The sequence below is a fragment of the Salmo salar genome, chromosome ssa22 (assembly GCF_905237065.1).
Source record: "Salmo salar chromosome ssa22, Ssal_v3.1, whole genome shotgun sequence".
In the NCBI taxonomy this organism is placed as follows: domain Eukaryota; kingdom Metazoa; phylum Chordata; class Actinopteri; order Salmoniformes; family Salmonidae; genus Salmo; species Salmo salar.
The window spans coordinates 22,704,952-22,722,368 of record NC_059463.1 but is presented as its reverse complement, the minus strand read 5'-3'; the positions used below and the strand labels follow the sequence as shown (position 1 = coordinate 22,722,368).

Here is a 17,417-nt window from a genome sequence, read left to right as displayed (position 1 = left end):
GCATCGTGTGAGTGGCTTGCTGATGTCAACGTTGTGAACAGAGAGAAATCCATGTGAAATCCATGGTGGCGGTGGGGTTATGGTACGGGCAGGTATAAGCTACGGACAACGAACACAATTGCACATTATCAATGGCAATTTGAATGCATAGAGATACCATGATGAGATCCTGAGGGCCATTGTCGTGCCATTCATCCACTGCCATCACCTCATGTTTCAGCGTGATAATGCATGGCCCATGCCGCAAGGATCTGTACACAATTCCTGGAAGCTAAAAATGTCCCAGTTCTTCCATGGGTTGCATACTCACCAGACATTTCACCCATTGAGCATGTTTGGGATGCTCAGGATCGACGTGTATAACAGCATGTTCCAGTTCCTGTCAATATCCAGCAACTTCGCACAGACATTAAAGAAGAGTGGGACAACACTCCACAGGCCACAATCAACAGCCTGATCAACTGTATGCGAAGGAGATGTGACGCGCAGCATGAGGTAAATGGTGGTCACACCTGATACTGACTGGTTTTCTGATCCACGCCCCAAACTTTTTTTAAGGTATCTGTGACCAACATATGCATATCTGTATTCCCAGTCATGTGAAATCCATAGATTAGGGCCTAATGAATTTATTTCAATTGACTGATTTCCTTATATGAACTGTAACTCAGTAATATCTTTGAAATTGTTGCATGTTGCGTTTATATTTTTGTTCAGTGTACATGTCAAACCACACTGGAATGTCCAATTCTTTTATAAGAATTTGTTAATTCTCGTTTCCTATTCCATCCTTTCTCCATGTCTTAAAATGGTTTACATTCAAATGGCCAGCAAATTTCTCAGTGTTCAGAAGGCCCCCATTGGCTACTGTTTCTCCATGTGAGAGCCAGGAAGTGGTCAGGTCCAGGGACATTCCAGATTCAGGCACTGGGTTACTGGAACTGCTGCAGCAGATGTAGTAGTCAAGGATGTGTATATCATTCATTGTCAAGAGTTCATGCTTGTGTATGACCACAATGGTATTGTGTGATTGAAAGTTCAATGTTCCTGGGAGGGAAGGCACTGAGATGCATAGGCGATCACTCAGTAGATTTGCACAGATAGCAAGCTGTGGATGGTAGGAGTTGGCAGTCTCCATTGTCCAACAGTTAGTGGTTTAGCATTAAGGCTTGATCTTCCACAGCTGTAGAAGAGACAACAAGGAGGGTGCATTTAAAAACACAGCACATATACTCACTTTTGGAAGTTAATACAAATGTACTAGGAGGAAAACAACTCTGACAGAGGTGAAGAATCACTGTTTGGAAAACATACCAGTGTTTTTTTTGGTTTTTTTACCTTTATTTAACCAGGCAAGTCAATTAAGAGCAAATTCTTATTTACAATGACGGCCTACCCCGGCCAAACCCGGACGATGCTAGGCCAATTGTACTCCACCACATATCAGTGTTCAGCTACAGCACTGTGGTATTAGAAGTGTCTCCACTCACTCTGATGTTGAAGCCGAGCAGATCGCTGACCACAGCGGAGACTGCAGACAGGATGACCACACGTGTGATGTTGTAGATAAGAGGGTTCACAGTCAGACCCAGCAGTCGGAAGGGGGTGTCAAGCTCCTGTGAAAGGGTTGGTATGAAAAGCTAGAGATGCTTTCACTGCACGTTATGCTGAATAAACTACCAGCCCAGAAGATGTGACTCAGTCCAAATATTCACAATGCGGCTAAAGTTTAAAGACATGCTTACTTTCATTAATTTTGTTGCAAGCTTCAGAACATTGTTCACTATGTTCAACATTTCTTTCTTGTTGGGCTTCTTTTCCATCTTAAGATACAAGTTGATCTGAAAGAATTGAGGAGATGCATTAATGAAAGTATTAAAGTGGTCTGTCTGCGTGTGCACGTGTGTGTGTGTTGTAGGGAGCCTCACCTGTTCTGTCAGCAGCACTGACACGTTGCTGTATTTACAGTTGGTCTCGGAGCCCAGGGTGGCCAGGCGGAGCAGGAAGAGGATGAGAGAGGAACCCCACACCATGAGCTCCCAGTTGGTCTCCGAGTCCAGGAAGGTGTGGTGACTGTTCAGGAGCTGGGAATTAGATATAGAAAAAGAGTACTCGATCTTTCATCGATTGAGTTTCTACTGGTTGAACCTTAACCAATGCCCATTCATGACACGGGGAAGGTAAATCATGGTGTTTCCTGGAATCCTGTGTATTTATCAGAGATACACACACTCTTTCTTATAGATATGTCTGACCTGTGTACACAAGATGAAGGCGATGGAGAGGGCCAGGAGGAAGATGGAGGAGACGATGACATCAACGGAACGCTGGGGCCCACGTCTCTGTGATGAACGGGAAAAAAGGGTAAGACATTAATCAATGAGGATAAGACATTAATCACCCCCTACTGGTCAAAGCCATACACTGAAGTATACCTAAAAAAAGTCATAAGAGTAGTGAGAGTAAGTCAGACCTTGAGGAAGGAGCGGAGCGACAGCCACATCTTTATGTTCTGCACATTCTTCAGCCTGAAATGGGGGATTTCCCACTTCTTAGCCTTTCGTGCTGAGGTGATGTGGTTGAAGAGTTTGGCGAAAACAAGCCGCTGTTGTTGAAAGAGAACCACGCAAAAAAGTATGTCAACCACACCATTTCCAGCATGTTTGTTTTGTAGTGGTATGTCTACTACAGTACAGTGGGACTAACATGCTGACCTGTTTGTAGGTCCTCTCTGCCACACACATCATGAAGAAGAAGAGTCCTGTGAGGCAAAGCCTCTCCACGGTGGTGATGAAGAAGAAGGCGTAGATCTGGGTGTTGGGCGGCCCCACCACCATGACAGCCAGCTCTACCAGGGACAGAGAGCTCAGGCGCTTCATGTCCAGCCGCTGTGCCAGGCGGAAGACAAAAGGAAGCAGTGCCAGTGTGGCAGTGAACAACCCCCCCAGGGCTAGGTAACCCATGCCCTGCTCCACCACCTTCACCTACACAGGAGAAATGACCTCTGTTAGGAGGACAGTGGCATGGAGCACAGAGTACATAGTCCTAATAGTGTTTCTATAAATAGAATCAGACAGAACCCCTTTCCAGTCCTAAAGCATTACAGACCAGCATTCCCTCAGTATTGAATGTGTGTTAATTCTACCAAAAAGGTATCAGTGTGTAATGAAGAGGTCATAGGTGGTGTACCCGTGTAAGGATGATCCCACTGATCTCCAGTACTGACATATCTGCTTTCTTGCACTCCCCCTGCTCCCAGATGATGACACTGACCCGGTCTCTGGATGGGTGGCACGCCTGCAGCCACGATAGATGGCCCTGTAGGGAGAGAAAGCTGGTGAGCTGATATATACTTACCCTTTCTGTGATTAAAGTGAGTCCTTGTGGACGGACCCACCTGCAGCAGGGTCTCATCATCACTGCTGAGAGTGGTGAACGGGGGGAGGGTCAGGCCAGGGCCGCATCGCCCGTCCCCCTCACTGTCACTGCTGCCACTGGAGGCGGTGTCAGGCCCCTGAAGAAGCTCCTCCCATATTGTGTCATCTGTGTCAGAAGCCGGGCGTGAGACTTCGGACCTAAGGCGCTCTACTTCACGAGGTTTCACCTTAGTGTCCATGGCACCTCCACTACTTTCCTCCTGTGCAAATAATAGGTCAAACTAAATGTCCCCCTTTCACTCTGGCTACAATAAACAGAGCAGGACTCACTGCCTCTTAAGGTTTACCTGAGGTGATGAGGGGTTTGAGAAGGAGTGAAGGCGTCTCTTCCTGAGGACAGAGGCAGGTATAGTTCCAGCTACACCAGTAGGTCGTTTTTCTTCCTCATCCTCCTCACTGGAAAGTTCGTCAGAGGCCCCAAAGCCTGACTTTCTCTGGTTGTTCTGGAACAGCATCACAATCAACAATAGAATCCGCAGGATAAACGCAACACCACCTTGGTAGCCAAAATGTCAATCACAGACAAAGCCCCATCTTAAAAGCCCCGCCCAGCCTTACAACCCGCTAGACAAATTTGCTCAGGCAACACAAAAAGGTAACAAATACATTTTGAGATTTCCCATTTTCATGTGTGTGGGCACGTTTGGAACCCTGGTAGCCCTTAACACTCAAACCTTATACAGGTAAAAATTGCAGATTTGGGCAGTGATAGGCACCTAAATTTGAATGCAGTGGCTGTACAGTAACATGCTATAAATGATGTCAGAGCTCAGGCTCTGCGCTTCAGTGCTTTATAGGTTTTGACTGACAGCTGTTCTGAACTTGAGCACCTAGTGCATCAAAAAGTTGTACACATCCCTCACGCTGAGTGAGAGAAACGCTGTAAATTGAGAGGACTTGATGAGATGTTAATACATTATATTAATACCGCTTTGATGTCATACAAGCAAGCCAAACACCTGTGAATCCAAATGTGCACTTCACATTTCCATTTAATTTAAACTCATGACATATACAGTGTAAGGCTGTCCCCGAGAGTCGTCCTGTTCTTTCGACCAATCGATTGGTTGAAAATGTTTTAAATTTATATTTCCATATACACTACTGTTCAAATGTTTGGGGTCACTTAGAAATGTCCTTGTTTTTGAAAGAAAAGCCAATTTTTTGTCCATTAAAATAACATCAAATTGATCAGAAATACAGTGTAGACATTGTTAATGACTATTGTAGCTGGAAACGGCTGATTTTTAATGGAATATCTACATAGGCGTACAGAGGCCTATTATCAGCAACAATCACTCCTGTGTTCCAATGGCACGTTGTGTTAGCAAATCCAAGTTTATCATTATAAAAGGCTAATTGATCATTTGAAAACATTTTTGCAATTATGTCAGCACAGCTGAAAACTGTTGTGCTGATTAAAGAAGCAATGAAACAGTTCTTCTTTAGACTAGTTGAGTATCTGGAGCATCAGCATTTGTGGGTTCGAAGCTCAAATTGGCCAGAAACAAAGAGCTTTCTTCTGAAACTCATCAGTCTATTCTTGTTGTGAGAAATAAAGGCTATTCCATGCAAGAACTTGCCAAGAAACTACCTGCAAAACACCAGTCTCAACGTCAACAGTGAAGAGGCGACTCCGGGATACTGGCCTTCTAGGCAGAGTTCCTCTGTCCAGTGTCTGTGTTCTTTTGCCCATCTTAATCTTTTATTGGCCAGTCTGAGATATGTTTTTTTCTTTGCAACTCTGCCTAGAAGGCCAGCATCCCGGAGTCGCCTCTTCACTGTTGACGTTGAGACTGGTGTTTTGCGGGTACTATTTAATGAAGCTGCCAGTTGAGGACTTGTGAGGCATCTCTTTCTCAAACTAGACCCTCTAATGTACTTGTCCTCTTGCTCAGTTGCGCACCGGGGCCTCCCACTCTAAAACCATCTACATACAGTTGAAGTCGGAAGTTTACATACACCTTAGCCAAATACATTTAAACTCAGTTTTTCACAATTCCTGACATTTAATCCTAGTAAAATGTCCCTGTCTTAGGTCAGTTAGGATCACCACTTCATTTTAAGAATGTGAAATGTCAAAATAATAGTAGAGTGATTTATTTCAGCTTTTATTTCTTTCATCACATTCCTAGTGGGTCAGAAGTTTACATACACTCAATTAGTATTTGGTAGCATTGCATTTAAATTGTTTAACTTGGGTCAAACGTTTCGGGTAGCCTTCCACAAGCTTCCCACAATAAGTTGGGTGAATTTTGGCCCATTCCTACTGACAGCTCTGTAATTGAATCAGGTTTGTAGGCCTCCTTGCTCGCACACGCTTTTTCAGTTCTTCCCACAAATTTTCTATAGGATTGAGGTCAGGGCTTTGTGGTGGCCACTCCAAAACCTTGACTTTGTTGTCCTTAAGCCATTTTGCCACAACTTTGGAAGTATGCTTGTGTTCATTGTCCATTTGGAAGACCCATTTGCAATCAATATTTAGCTTCCTGACTGATGTCTTGAGATGTTGCTTCAATATATTCCACATACTTCTCCTCCCTCATGATGCCATCTATTTTGTGAAGTGCACCAGTCCCTCCTGCAGCAAAGCACCCCCACAACATGATGCTGCCACCCCCGTGCTTCACGGTTGGGATGGTGTTCTTCGGCTTGCAAGCGTCCCCCTTTTTCCTCCAAACATAACGATGGTCATTATGGCCAAACAGTTCTATTTTTGTTTTATCAGACCAGAGGACATTTCTCCAAAAAGTACGATCTTTGCGAACCGTAGTCTGGCATTTTTATGGCAGTTTTGGAGCAGTGGCTTCTTCCTTGATAAGCGGCCTTTCAGGTTCTGTCGATATAGGACTCGTTTTACTGTAGATATAGATACTTTTGTACCGGTTTCCTCCAGCATCTTCACAAGGTCCTTTGCTGTTGTTTTGGGGTTGATTTGCACTTTTCGCACCAAAGTACATTAATCTCTAGGAGACAGAACACGTCTCCTTCCTGAGCGGTATGACGGCTGCGTGGTCCCATGGTGTTTATACTTGCGTACTATTGTTTGTACAGATGAACGTGGTACCTTCAGGCGTTTGGAAATTGCTCCCATTGATAAACCAGACTTGTGGAGGTCTACTTTTTTTCTGAGGTCTTGGCTGATTTCTTTTGATTTTCCCATGATGTCAAGCAAAGAGGCACTGAGTTTGAAGGTAGGCCTTGAAATACATCCACAGGTACACCTCCAATTGACTCAAATGATGTAAATTAGTTTATCAGAAGCTTCTAAAGCCATGACATCATGGAATTTTCCAAGCTGTTTAAAGGCAGAGTCGACTTAGTGTATGTAAACTTCTGACCCACTGGAATTGTGATACAGTGAATTATAAGTGAAATAATCTGTCTGTAAACAATTGTTGGAAAAATTACTTGTGTCATGCACAAAGTAGATGTCCTAACCGACTTGCCAAAACTATAGTTTGTTAACAAGAAATTTGTGGAGTGGTTGAAAAACAAGTTAATGACTCCAACCTAAGTGTATGTAAACTTCCGACTTCAACTGTAAGCACACTGTTTGATTAAATAATTAAGACACGCAAATGACTCATGAAAGAACCAGATGGTCACACTGTGTTAAAAAGAAATGACAGCGAGTGCCTGTGTGACTTGCGCGCGTTGTCTCGCTCTCCTCCCTACTGCAGTGAAAAGGCACCACAACACAGCAAGTGTTGATTGCGCTGTCCGTGCTGAAGCTGGAACAGAATTTGAGCCATTTAGTTTCTTACTTGTTTCTGATTTAAAATGTCCTTACCCGAAATACCAATTTGTTTAGGATCCTTGCTCTCTTTACGTGAACCATGTAAGCATCACATGCATGTGACCAATAGTGCCTGACCTATAGCCTATCATAATCACATCAATAAATTGGTTAGAAACTCCGAACACAGTAATGTCGACAGCAAAATGGATGCAGAGAACGTGAAAAAGAAACTCGAAATGGGCAAATGTTTACTGGTTGCTCAGGAGGGAAAGGGGAAGTCAGAACTGTGGAAGACATTTGACTTAGTTATGTAAACTATTGGAGATCCAGATAAAGGAGGGTATAGGAGCAAGCGTTGCATGAGTATTAGGATTGCCAAAAAGTTGCTGTTAGATTACAATATTATTTTTTCTGACCATTTGGAACAGTGTAAACAACACTAAATGAATAAGTGTACTAGAGAGTCTGTTCTATGGGGAAAAAAAGATATACGAAGCCTTTATTACAGCAGACTAAAAACAGTTGCATGCATTCCTGAATTGCGGTTTATTTATTGCATAGGCTAATTATTCAAAGCTCCCTTTGTTATTCAATTTTAAAACTAAAATGCTTGATTGCATTTCAAAGCATGAATGTCTCGTATGCTTTGTGATGGCATGAACAAATGAATGACTGATTGATACAGTAGCCTGTATTGAAATATAGGCCTAAGTAAATTACGGTATTAAGACTGAACCGGACGTAGTCTTAGGCCTACAGCTCGATGGTTGAGTATACAAGGCTACTTTACAAAGCCTACTAATGATAACGACATTACTTATTATTATAAAGATGATCACAATAATAATTGTAATAATAACAATGAGAAGGAAATCAAGAAAAAGGAGGGTATAGGAGCGAGAGCTGGGTGGATATTATGTGTGACAAACAGGTGCTGATAGATTACAATATTAATTTTCTGCCTGTTGGAACAGTGTAAACAACACTAAATAAATTATAAGTAATACTAGTCTGTTCTAACGGAAAACAATTGTAAAGCCTTTATTACAGAATAGCAAATATTAAAAACAGCCAAATCTGTGAAATGTATTTATCCGTCATTTTGCCGTTGCATGAGGCTTGGTGCTCACGGAATCAGTAGGCTACTAAACAAACACTCAAACAGGCAACAGAAGCAAAATCTGCCTTAAAAGTTTGAATACACCTACTCATTCAAGGGTTTTTCTTTATTTTTACTATTTTCTACATTGTAGAATAATAGTGAAGACATCAAAACTATGACATAACACATCTGGAATCATGTAGTAACCAAAAAGTAGCCACCCTTTGCCTTGATGACAGCTTTGCACACTTTTGGCATTCTCTCAACCTGCTTCATGAATGCATTTCAGTTAACAGGTGTGCCCTGTTAAAAGTTAATCTGTGGAATTTATTTTCTTCTCAATGCATTTGAGCCAATCAGTTGTGTTGGGACAGGGTAGGGGTAGTATACAAAAGATAGCCCTATTTGGTAAAAGACCAAGTCCATATTATGGCAAGAACAGCTCAATTAAGCAAAAAAGAAACAACAGTCCATCATTACTTTAAGACATGAAGGTCAGTCAATACGTAAAATGTCAAGAACTTTGAAAGTTTCTTCAAGTGCAGCCGCAAAAACCATCAAGAGCTATGATGAAACTGACTCTCATGAGGACCGCCACAGGAAAGTAAGACCCAGAGTTACCTCTGCTGCAGAGGATAAGTTCATTAGAGTGAGCTGCAGCTCAGATTGCAGCCCAAATAAATGCTTCAAAGTTCAACTGTTCAGAGGAGACTACATGAATCAGGACTTCATGGTCGAATTGCTGCAAAGAACCCACTACTAAAGGACACCAATAATAAGAAGAGACTTGCTTGGGCCAAGAAACACGAGCAATGGACATTAGACCGGTGGAAATCTGTCCTTTGGTCTGGTAAATCCAAATTGGAGATTTTTGGTTCCAACCGCCGTGTCGTTGTGAGACGCAGAGTAGGTGAACGGATGATCACCACACGTGTGTTTCTCACCATGAAGCATGGAGGAGGAGGTGTGATGGTGCTTTGCTGGCGACACTGTCTGTGATGTATTTAGAATTCAAGGGACACTTAACCAGCATGGGTAGCACAGCATTCTGCAGTGATATGCCATCCCATCTAGTTTGTGCTCATTTGTTTATCAACAGGGCAATAACCCAAAACACACCTCCAGGCTGTGTAAGGGCTATTTGTCCAAGAAGGAGAGTGATGGAGTGCTGCATCAGATGACCTGGCCTCCACAATCACCCAACCTCAACCCAATTGAGATGGTTTGGGATGAGTTGGACCGCAGAGTGAAGGAAAAGCAGCCAACAAGTGCTCAGCATATGTGGGAACTCCTTCAAGACTGTTGGAAAAGTATTCCAGGTGAAGCTGGTTGAGAGAATGCCAAGAGTGTGTAAAGCTGTCATCAAGGCAAAGGGTGGCTACTTTGAAGAATCTCTAATATAACATGTATTTTGAATTGCTTAACATTTTGTCGGTTACTATATGATTCCATATGTGTTAGTTCATCATTTTGATGTCTTCACTATTATTCTACAATGTTGAAAATAGTAAAAATAAAGAAAAACCCTTGAATGAGTTGGTGTGTCCAAACTTTTGACTGGTACTGTCAGACCCTGATCTGTTTCACCTGTCTTGTGCTTGTCTCCACTCCCCTCCAGGTGTCGCACATTTTCCCTATTATCCCCTGTGCATTTATACCGGAGTTTTCTGTTTGTCTGTTGCCAGTTTGTCTTGTCTCATCAAGCCTACCAGCATGTTTTTCCGTACTCCCGTTTCTCTCTAGCCCTTGTTTTTCTAGTTTTTCCGGTTTTGACTACTCTGCCTGCCCTGACCCTGCCTGCTGTTCTGTACCTGTCTGACTCTGCCCTGGATTACCAACCTCTGCCTGCCCTTGACCTGTCGTCTGCCAGCCCCTTTTTGTTAATAAACATCTGTGATTCGAACGGTCTGCATCTGGGTCTTATCCTGTATATGGATGATGTATAAAGCCAGGCACATTTAACAGTTAGGCTGTTGATTATAGACCTAATTAAGTTGGGGTTTGCTGGCTCCTCAATTTTCTAAGACAATTAGGCTAAGCCCTATTTCGCACAGGACTAGTATTTCTAGAGAACGTTGGTTATGTAATTATTACCCCAGAATGTCTGTTATTCCAGAGGACGATTAGGACGGGAGTAATCTTTTCCAAACGGCCCCCTGTAATTCTTAATTTTTTCCCCCAAAACAAATCGACAGTTACGACGGAAGCCTGGAGTGTGTTTTTCCCCACACAAAGATATTTCAACAAGTCCAGGCGATAACAGTGTCGCCATAATATTTGAATTGAGGAAGTGTGATAATAATCATTAGGATATTTTAGCGATCCGCAGTAGACGTCCTAAATGCCCCCCAGCTGTCAGATGTGAGCTGAACAGTGCACTTGCACAGAAGATGTGTTTTATTAAGGCTATGGACGCAAAAGTGAACTTATCATTCCCAAACGTTTAAGTCAGTTGTATGCTGCTTTGCGATCTATTAACCACAAGGGTTACGTTAAATAGGTACGATATTGTTCACAGATGCATTTGGCAATATTCAATTCATACGCACTAAACATAAGAACAAAAGCCTTCACTGTGAAAGTTGATACATGTAGGCCCTTCATCTATAGCCTATGCACAGTTATTGTTGTCTTGCTCACTTGCTCAAACCGTGAGCAACACCTGTCAAACTCAGACATTTCTCTCAAAACACAGGGATGTCGATTTGCACGGGACTAGTATTGTCAAGAGGACTTTGGAGTTCACCAAAAAACAGTAGGTTATTCTGGCTGGAATTGTTACTCTCCTGTCATGTACAAATTATTGACATGGCAGATTCGGACAGGACTAAAATGAGATTTATTAGTGTTGCACCATTATTCTTACATAATCATATACAATTTCAGTATCACATGTCTTAGAATGATGGATTGTGCCATGAATTAGACAGGTGTTTTGTGCACATTGAAAAAAAAATACAATTGCAACCGCTCGACTAAAGAAATCTGGCTCGACCAACAGCCTATCGACCAAACAATCGACCAGTCGACTACATGGGGTAAACCCTAATACAGTGTCAACATCTATGATCACTGTTTGATGTTCAGTTACAAGATGACATGTCGTCATACCCTGGGTTGTTCTGAACAGAAAGAGCCTGTTTGTCTATTGTGAAGAGATGCACCTGAATGCACTCATGACTCCTTTCTATGGGGACCAAAATTACGATCCCTTTCTCTGAAATGCCTTGTGAAAGTCTAACACTAAGATCGTATTTTACAACTTAGCTAGTCACGTTGGCAATAAAACACGTTTTGAAATTATGCCCAACTGAACCAGACGGCGATTTTTAAATGGGCCATTTTTGGATTGCATGAAACAACAACAGTAATTGTGTGATGGCAGGGATGCAGAGTTGTGTTCCAAACAAAACAACTACAAGTTTGCATGCTCTAGTTCCTCGACGGCACAGCTAGGAGAGCTCAAAAAAGCATCTTATAGTTGAAGACTCCTCTTTGAGTCATAAAAGTGCATTTACATTTAGGAACTGTACACACTTTGGAGAGGTGTGTGGCCACTTGGAGACACCAGTCAGTCCTCTCAGTCAAACCCTTGTCACTTTTCTTGTCTTATGTTGCACCTACCCCACATTTTCCAGGAATATTCTTATTATCATGGTAATGAATGTAACCAGAGTATTTTCAGATTTCGCTATCAACAAATGTGGCGAAAAGTACAGTAAACGTAAAATGCACAAAAAAATCAACTGTGTAATGTTTGGATTCAGTGTTGTGTCAGGTGAACTGTTGTGTCCTCAACTTTGGTCTAATAATTTTCCCATTATCTCCAAACTATTCCTTTGCCATTGCTACCATGGTTATGCATTTCATATTTCTTCTGTAAGAAACAATTCAATTTAGCCCCATCCATATAGGTCAATTCCTAGAGTGTAAAGGGTTAACGACTGCTTGACTCACAAACATGAATTATTGCTTTATGTTCAGGTAGACGATCTGGTCATTGTTTGTATGGCCTTACCCTTCTCTCCTCTGATCTGTACAACCTCTGGTTTTCCTCCAGCTGCCAAGGCTGCAGCTCAATGTCCCCGTCGTTCCCCTGTCCCTCTGTTCTCTTCAATCCTCTACCCTTCCTTGGCCTGAATGAATGTTGAGAAATGAGGGAACATGTTATACAGTGTGAGAGCAGTTTGCAAGAGTGTTTAAAAGGGTGAGCACACTGCAGTGTGTGTGTGTGTTACATGCTGTAAGAGCCCAACCTCCTCCTTCGTGCAGGGCTGGTGCTGCTCACAGGGCTGTCTGAGGGGCTCCGGTTGGACTCAGTGGACACTATCTGGCAGTGCACTGTCCCCAGCAACAACATCAGACACATGGGCCCAAATAGCTCACTAGCACTGGCTGCAGGAACTTCCATGTACAACACTGATGCTGCCACTGCAGAGAGAAAGCCATTAAGTTAACAGGCCACCCAAAAATGGTAGAAACCGGCTCTTTAGAGAGTTAGTGAATGACAGACGTATTTACTTTAGGTTGATAAATAGTATATCGTATGACTTCTTAACAGTAGACAACAAGCATGATCTGACCCATGCCTAAAGCAATGTTAATGTGAGATGTGAGTTTACCTTGCATCAAGTAGAGCACCAGGATACAGCTGGAGATGGACCTGGAGGTCACCTGGATCCACCATTGGAAAAAGAAGGGGAAGAGGAGCACCCTGACTAGACCCTTACGAGTCAATGCTGTCCATGGACTATCTGGCTTGGCCTTGCTGAATGTGGATCCTGGAATAGAAGAGAGCCAATCAATAGCGTTGCATGCACCATATCCATCCAATAAGCAACATGGTGTAAGATATAAGATATAACACCTTGTAATAAATGGATACTCACCTCTTACTAAGTCAACATCAATGAGGTCTGTCTTGATGTGGCCAGACCTCTTTGGTTTACTGTCAATACCCTGTGGGGGTGACACTTATCTTAGTGACAAACGCTGATCATATAAGAAATGTGTGCATATTAGGCAAAATGTCATGAACTTACATTAAATTCTGCTTGCTCCAGAGATTTCTCCCAGACCTGCTGATCATATGCACCAATCTGTTGACACATGGACACACTTCAGTTTCTATCATCTCATGTAGGGGATTTTAGACCCTCATTACAATGTCAGTAAGTCTAGCATGTCTTAGGGGCCATTTACATTAGTAAAATATGTCTAGTGAGATCTATTGGTCTTCAACATCAGATTTGCAACTTCTCTATTTACACAAGCCTGGGGTGTTGTTTGGCCAAATCCACATTCCTGCTTCATGTGAGTGCAGCTATTAGCATACCGTAAATACCATAGTATTTAGACAAACAAAATAAGGCTAGAAATTGAAACTATACAGGAGCTTCTCACCTAAACTATATTGCACAGTGTTTCATACTTAAATAATGCAATGATTCACAAATATGTGGATATTTTAAAAGCCTTTCATTTTCAATTTGTCTAACAGAGCAAGAATGCTGTGTACCTGTATTAAGGCAATTACGGTAATTCTGGCTGGGCCATGTGGTGTGGGAGAGACTTTTTCTTAAAGGGTAACTCTCAACTCCAATTTCAGCCTTTGCCTGACCCCTTCAAATTTAACAAATATTCATTCAGGTGAGATGTTGTGGGTGGGGGGAATATCTCATGAATATTCATTTTGGGGGTGGGTAAACATAGTTGTACCTGATCCCACCACTTCTCACTAAAGCATACTTACCAGAAGTCCACTGGCACTCTCTGATAATAAAATGATGTGCATTGTGGGCAAATACGTCTCTGCAGTTAGCTCACAGTGGTAAGGCCGCGAGTTCCTGACATCTACTGCCACTTGCGGTGTAAGTTTGAATTCCCCACTGAGCGTTTTATAGACTTGACACTTTGCCAAAGTTTTAAAAAATTGCATTGTTTAGAAGGAGTGCAAGGTTGAATTGAGTTTGTGCACACGCGCACTTCACAGAGGAGGCGTTCCCAAATGGAAATATGCAAATACATGCTGCAGCGAGCCAACAGGATCTCGCTAGCTCGTACTTGGCTTTGCCCACCTCCTTGCTTTATCTGCCCACTATGCTTAATTTGCGCCCACTGTAAACAACACAGATGAACCATCTTAGGTTAGTTATAAATATCTTTGCCAATATGGCACGCTTCAAATTCAAATACTTCAGGCACCATTGGGAGTTTTCCAGACAACTGGTAACTCAGAAAAATACGAGGTCAAATCATGACGTCAGTGATCTACAGATGGGAAAGTCAGAGCTCTAGAAAGAGGCCCAAGTTCCCAAGTTGGATGACTGTTCAAAATGATTTTTCCCCCAGTCGGAGCAAGTTTTTTTCTGAGTTCCCAGTTGTCTTGAACGCACTCAAGTCAGAAGTCTGAGATTTCCGAGTTACCAGTTCCCAGTTGTTTTGAACATGGCATATCATCTACTGGTTTTACATACCTCCGGAGGTTTTATTTAGGCAAGTCAGTTAAGAACAAATTCATATTTACAATGACGGCCTACACCGGCCAAACCTGGACGACGCTGGGCCAATTGTGCGCCCCCCTATGGGACTCAAATCACAGCCGGTTGTGGTAGTGTGGGAGACATCTCTTAAAGAGATTTGAATCTAGATCTGTCTTTTTACACTGCACAAGTATCTCTCCTGGACATAGTTTGTGTTGTCAAAGTAGTGTAGTGTAAAGAGGCCCTTACCTTCTCTTGATACCATGCTATTCTTGCCATTGTTGTTTTATGACTGTGATGAAGATTGTGTCAGGTCATTTTGCAGGGGGCACAGGGGCAGATAAGATCTGACTGCAATCCAGGCTTGTCAAAACAAAGGAAAGAAGAGAACATTAGCGATAAAGCAAAAACAAAGCCATTGTGGAGTACAAAGGGCATTCACACATAACGTGTTCCCTCAATACCAGAAATAATCACTTCTAACTGTAGTTTACTGTTTTTAATTGTGCTGCATGTACATTTGTTATACTCAATACAAAACTACGGTTAGCTGTATAGGCTACAGAAAGTCAACTGACTAAAACTTACCCCAAAGCCAAAGGATAATGTGGTTGAAGATAGGTGATACAATTGTCCAACTGTATTCGGGTGAAACTCTCTACCAGAGATCATTCCAAAAACATTAAAAGATCAGTCAGTACTGAACCATCATCCAATAGCAGTATCAAGTGGGATGGCGCAGTAACGTTACAAGGATTGCAAGCTAGCTAGCTCTGCCTCGCCATCATCATCATCATCATTCAGGCAACCTCAGCTAGGCTATACTTTTCAACTCGTACAAAACACGTTTCAATTTCTAAATTTGCCACAATTCAAAATAGGTAAACAGATTCGCGGCATATTTAGCTAATCTAGAAACCAGTACAGTTGTGCTATATTAGCAATAGAAGCTAGCTAGCTACCATTAAGCAAAGTTAGCTCGCCAGCTTTTCTTCAGCCCAGGAGTGGTGCGCGGCTCGACGGGGTAAACTAGCCAGCTAGCAGCATCTCGACTGCGGGAATTGCAAAGATTTATGAGAAATGTATTTTATTTCAGTTATTTAAACGATTTTCCAAATGCAAACTTCGTTGTCAGTAGCATTTCAAGGCGAATTCATAGGAATGCACACCGACACGGCTCTTGCGATAGTTTTTTCCGGGTTAATCCGATTCATTTTAGCCTGCTTGTTTGTGGACAATTTTCAGAACTGTCAAATCTGTGCCGCGTGTCGTCTGTGGAAAATCCACATTATAATAAATAACTTGTGACAGCTAGGCTAGAGTTTAGGCTTTACCACTCTAGACTTCTAGAATAAACATCAGTGCATAGAGTCAAATAAAGATCTTTTACATTATGTTGATTTCCATAGCATTACTTATAACTATTTGAATTGTTGTTACTGTTGTTTTTTTGTCTACATTACTGTATTGCACTGTATTTGTCGTCTATCCTCACAGTTCCTGCTTGTCAAATAGAATGATAAATCCCTTACTAGTTTCAAACCTCATGTCACACATTAGTTAAATCTAAAATCCTGAAAACTGCAATGATTTACACAAATAAATAGAAGGCCTATAACAAGTAGGCTACACAGGCATAATTACACAAAATAATCACAAGAAGACCATCCATGAGGTATAATAGCCCCAGAAGGAAATATAGTTTATCCAGAGCTTGGGTTACATTTGAGATATTGTCACTGAAGGCATGGGTGTCGGCTGATGGCTGTTCTTGGTCGGCTGCAGCACACACCAACTTGCTCTTGGCCTTCTTATTGGAGCTGATGATGAAGATGGGACTGAGAGAGGCATAACAGGAGGAGAAGAAGACCCATCTTGTCAGCCACCATTGGAGACAACTTGGTTACCGTCAGCATGTAAATCCAGATGACATTGTCTATGCGGAAGAATACAACATTCAGGGTGAAGTCAGGCATGGTGCCATTGCGCGGGGCAATAGAGAAAAATTTCGCTGTGATGCATCCATGATGAGGAGCCACAGCCGTGCGAAGGTGGGCACAATGAGGCTGGGAAGACAGGCCTTAAGCATGGACAAACAGTCCACCTGCAGGGGCAATGGTCACCGCCTGGAACACATTGAGCATACAAGTGATGAAAGTGGACAGGGCCCGGGCGATGCGGTAGGGGTAACTGACCACCTTGCACCGGGTCATTCAGCAGGTCGATCAGGCCAAACATAGTCATGGTCTGGGGAGCAGCATCAGGTCAATGAAGGCGAGGTGGCAGAGAATCATGTCCAAAGGCATGAGTATGTGCTCAGAGCAGAAGACCTGGGTGTAGGCCAGCAGCACCAGTGTTCCCCAAGATCCCTAACCCTGTCTGCAGCAGGAAAGACACCTCTTTGATGGTGACACACAGATCCAACATGATACCTGACTTGGGTACCTTGCTGAAGAATAGAGACAGAAAATTAAGTTTGTTAAACAGACCTATGCATACACCAACTGTGAACAAATGTTCCCTATTGCACTCTCTAAATTATTGGACAATGATTGAGGAAAGCATATCCATACCTGTGACTAATAAGACACGTGAACACAGTAATGGTCATTCAGTGTGGTTAATTTCGATATATAGCATGTTGTACCCTGTGG

At 42.5% G+C, this 17,417-nt stretch overlaps 1 protein-coding gene and 1 pseudogene across 1 annotated transcript; both read right to left on the bottom strand.

Moving 5' to 3' along the window:
- Window positions 1–616: 616 nt before the first annotated feature.
- Window positions 617–16,164, bottom strand: LOC106583000 (protein PHTF2). Its single transcript, XM_014166697.2, has 18 exons — window positions 15,726–16,164; window positions 15,352–15,421; window positions 15,013–15,126; window positions 13,324–13,380; window positions 13,171–13,240; window positions 12,904–13,062; window positions 12,538–12,712; window positions 12,300–12,417; window positions 3,725–3,880; window positions 3,398–3,637; window positions 3,190–3,318; window positions 2,715–2,984; window positions 2,474–2,605; window positions 2,256–2,342; window positions 1,929–2,084; window positions 1,746–1,841; window positions 1,491–1,616; window positions 617–1,183 (listed from the first exon to the last, which is right to left on the bottom strand). Exons 3-18 carry the CDS (start codon window positions 15,040–15,042, stop codon window positions 1,163–1,165), a joined length of 2,022 nt encoding a protein of 673 aa, XP_014022172.1. The 5' UTR covers window positions 15,043–15,126; window positions 15,352–15,421; window positions 15,726–16,164; the 3' UTR covers window positions 617–1,162.
- Window positions 16,165–16,574: 410 nt separating this feature from the next.
- On the bottom strand, window positions 16,575–17,190 carry LOC106582939 (olfactory receptor class A-like protein 1; annotated as a pseudogene).
- Between the last annotated feature and the right edge of the window lie 227 nt (window positions 17,191–17,417).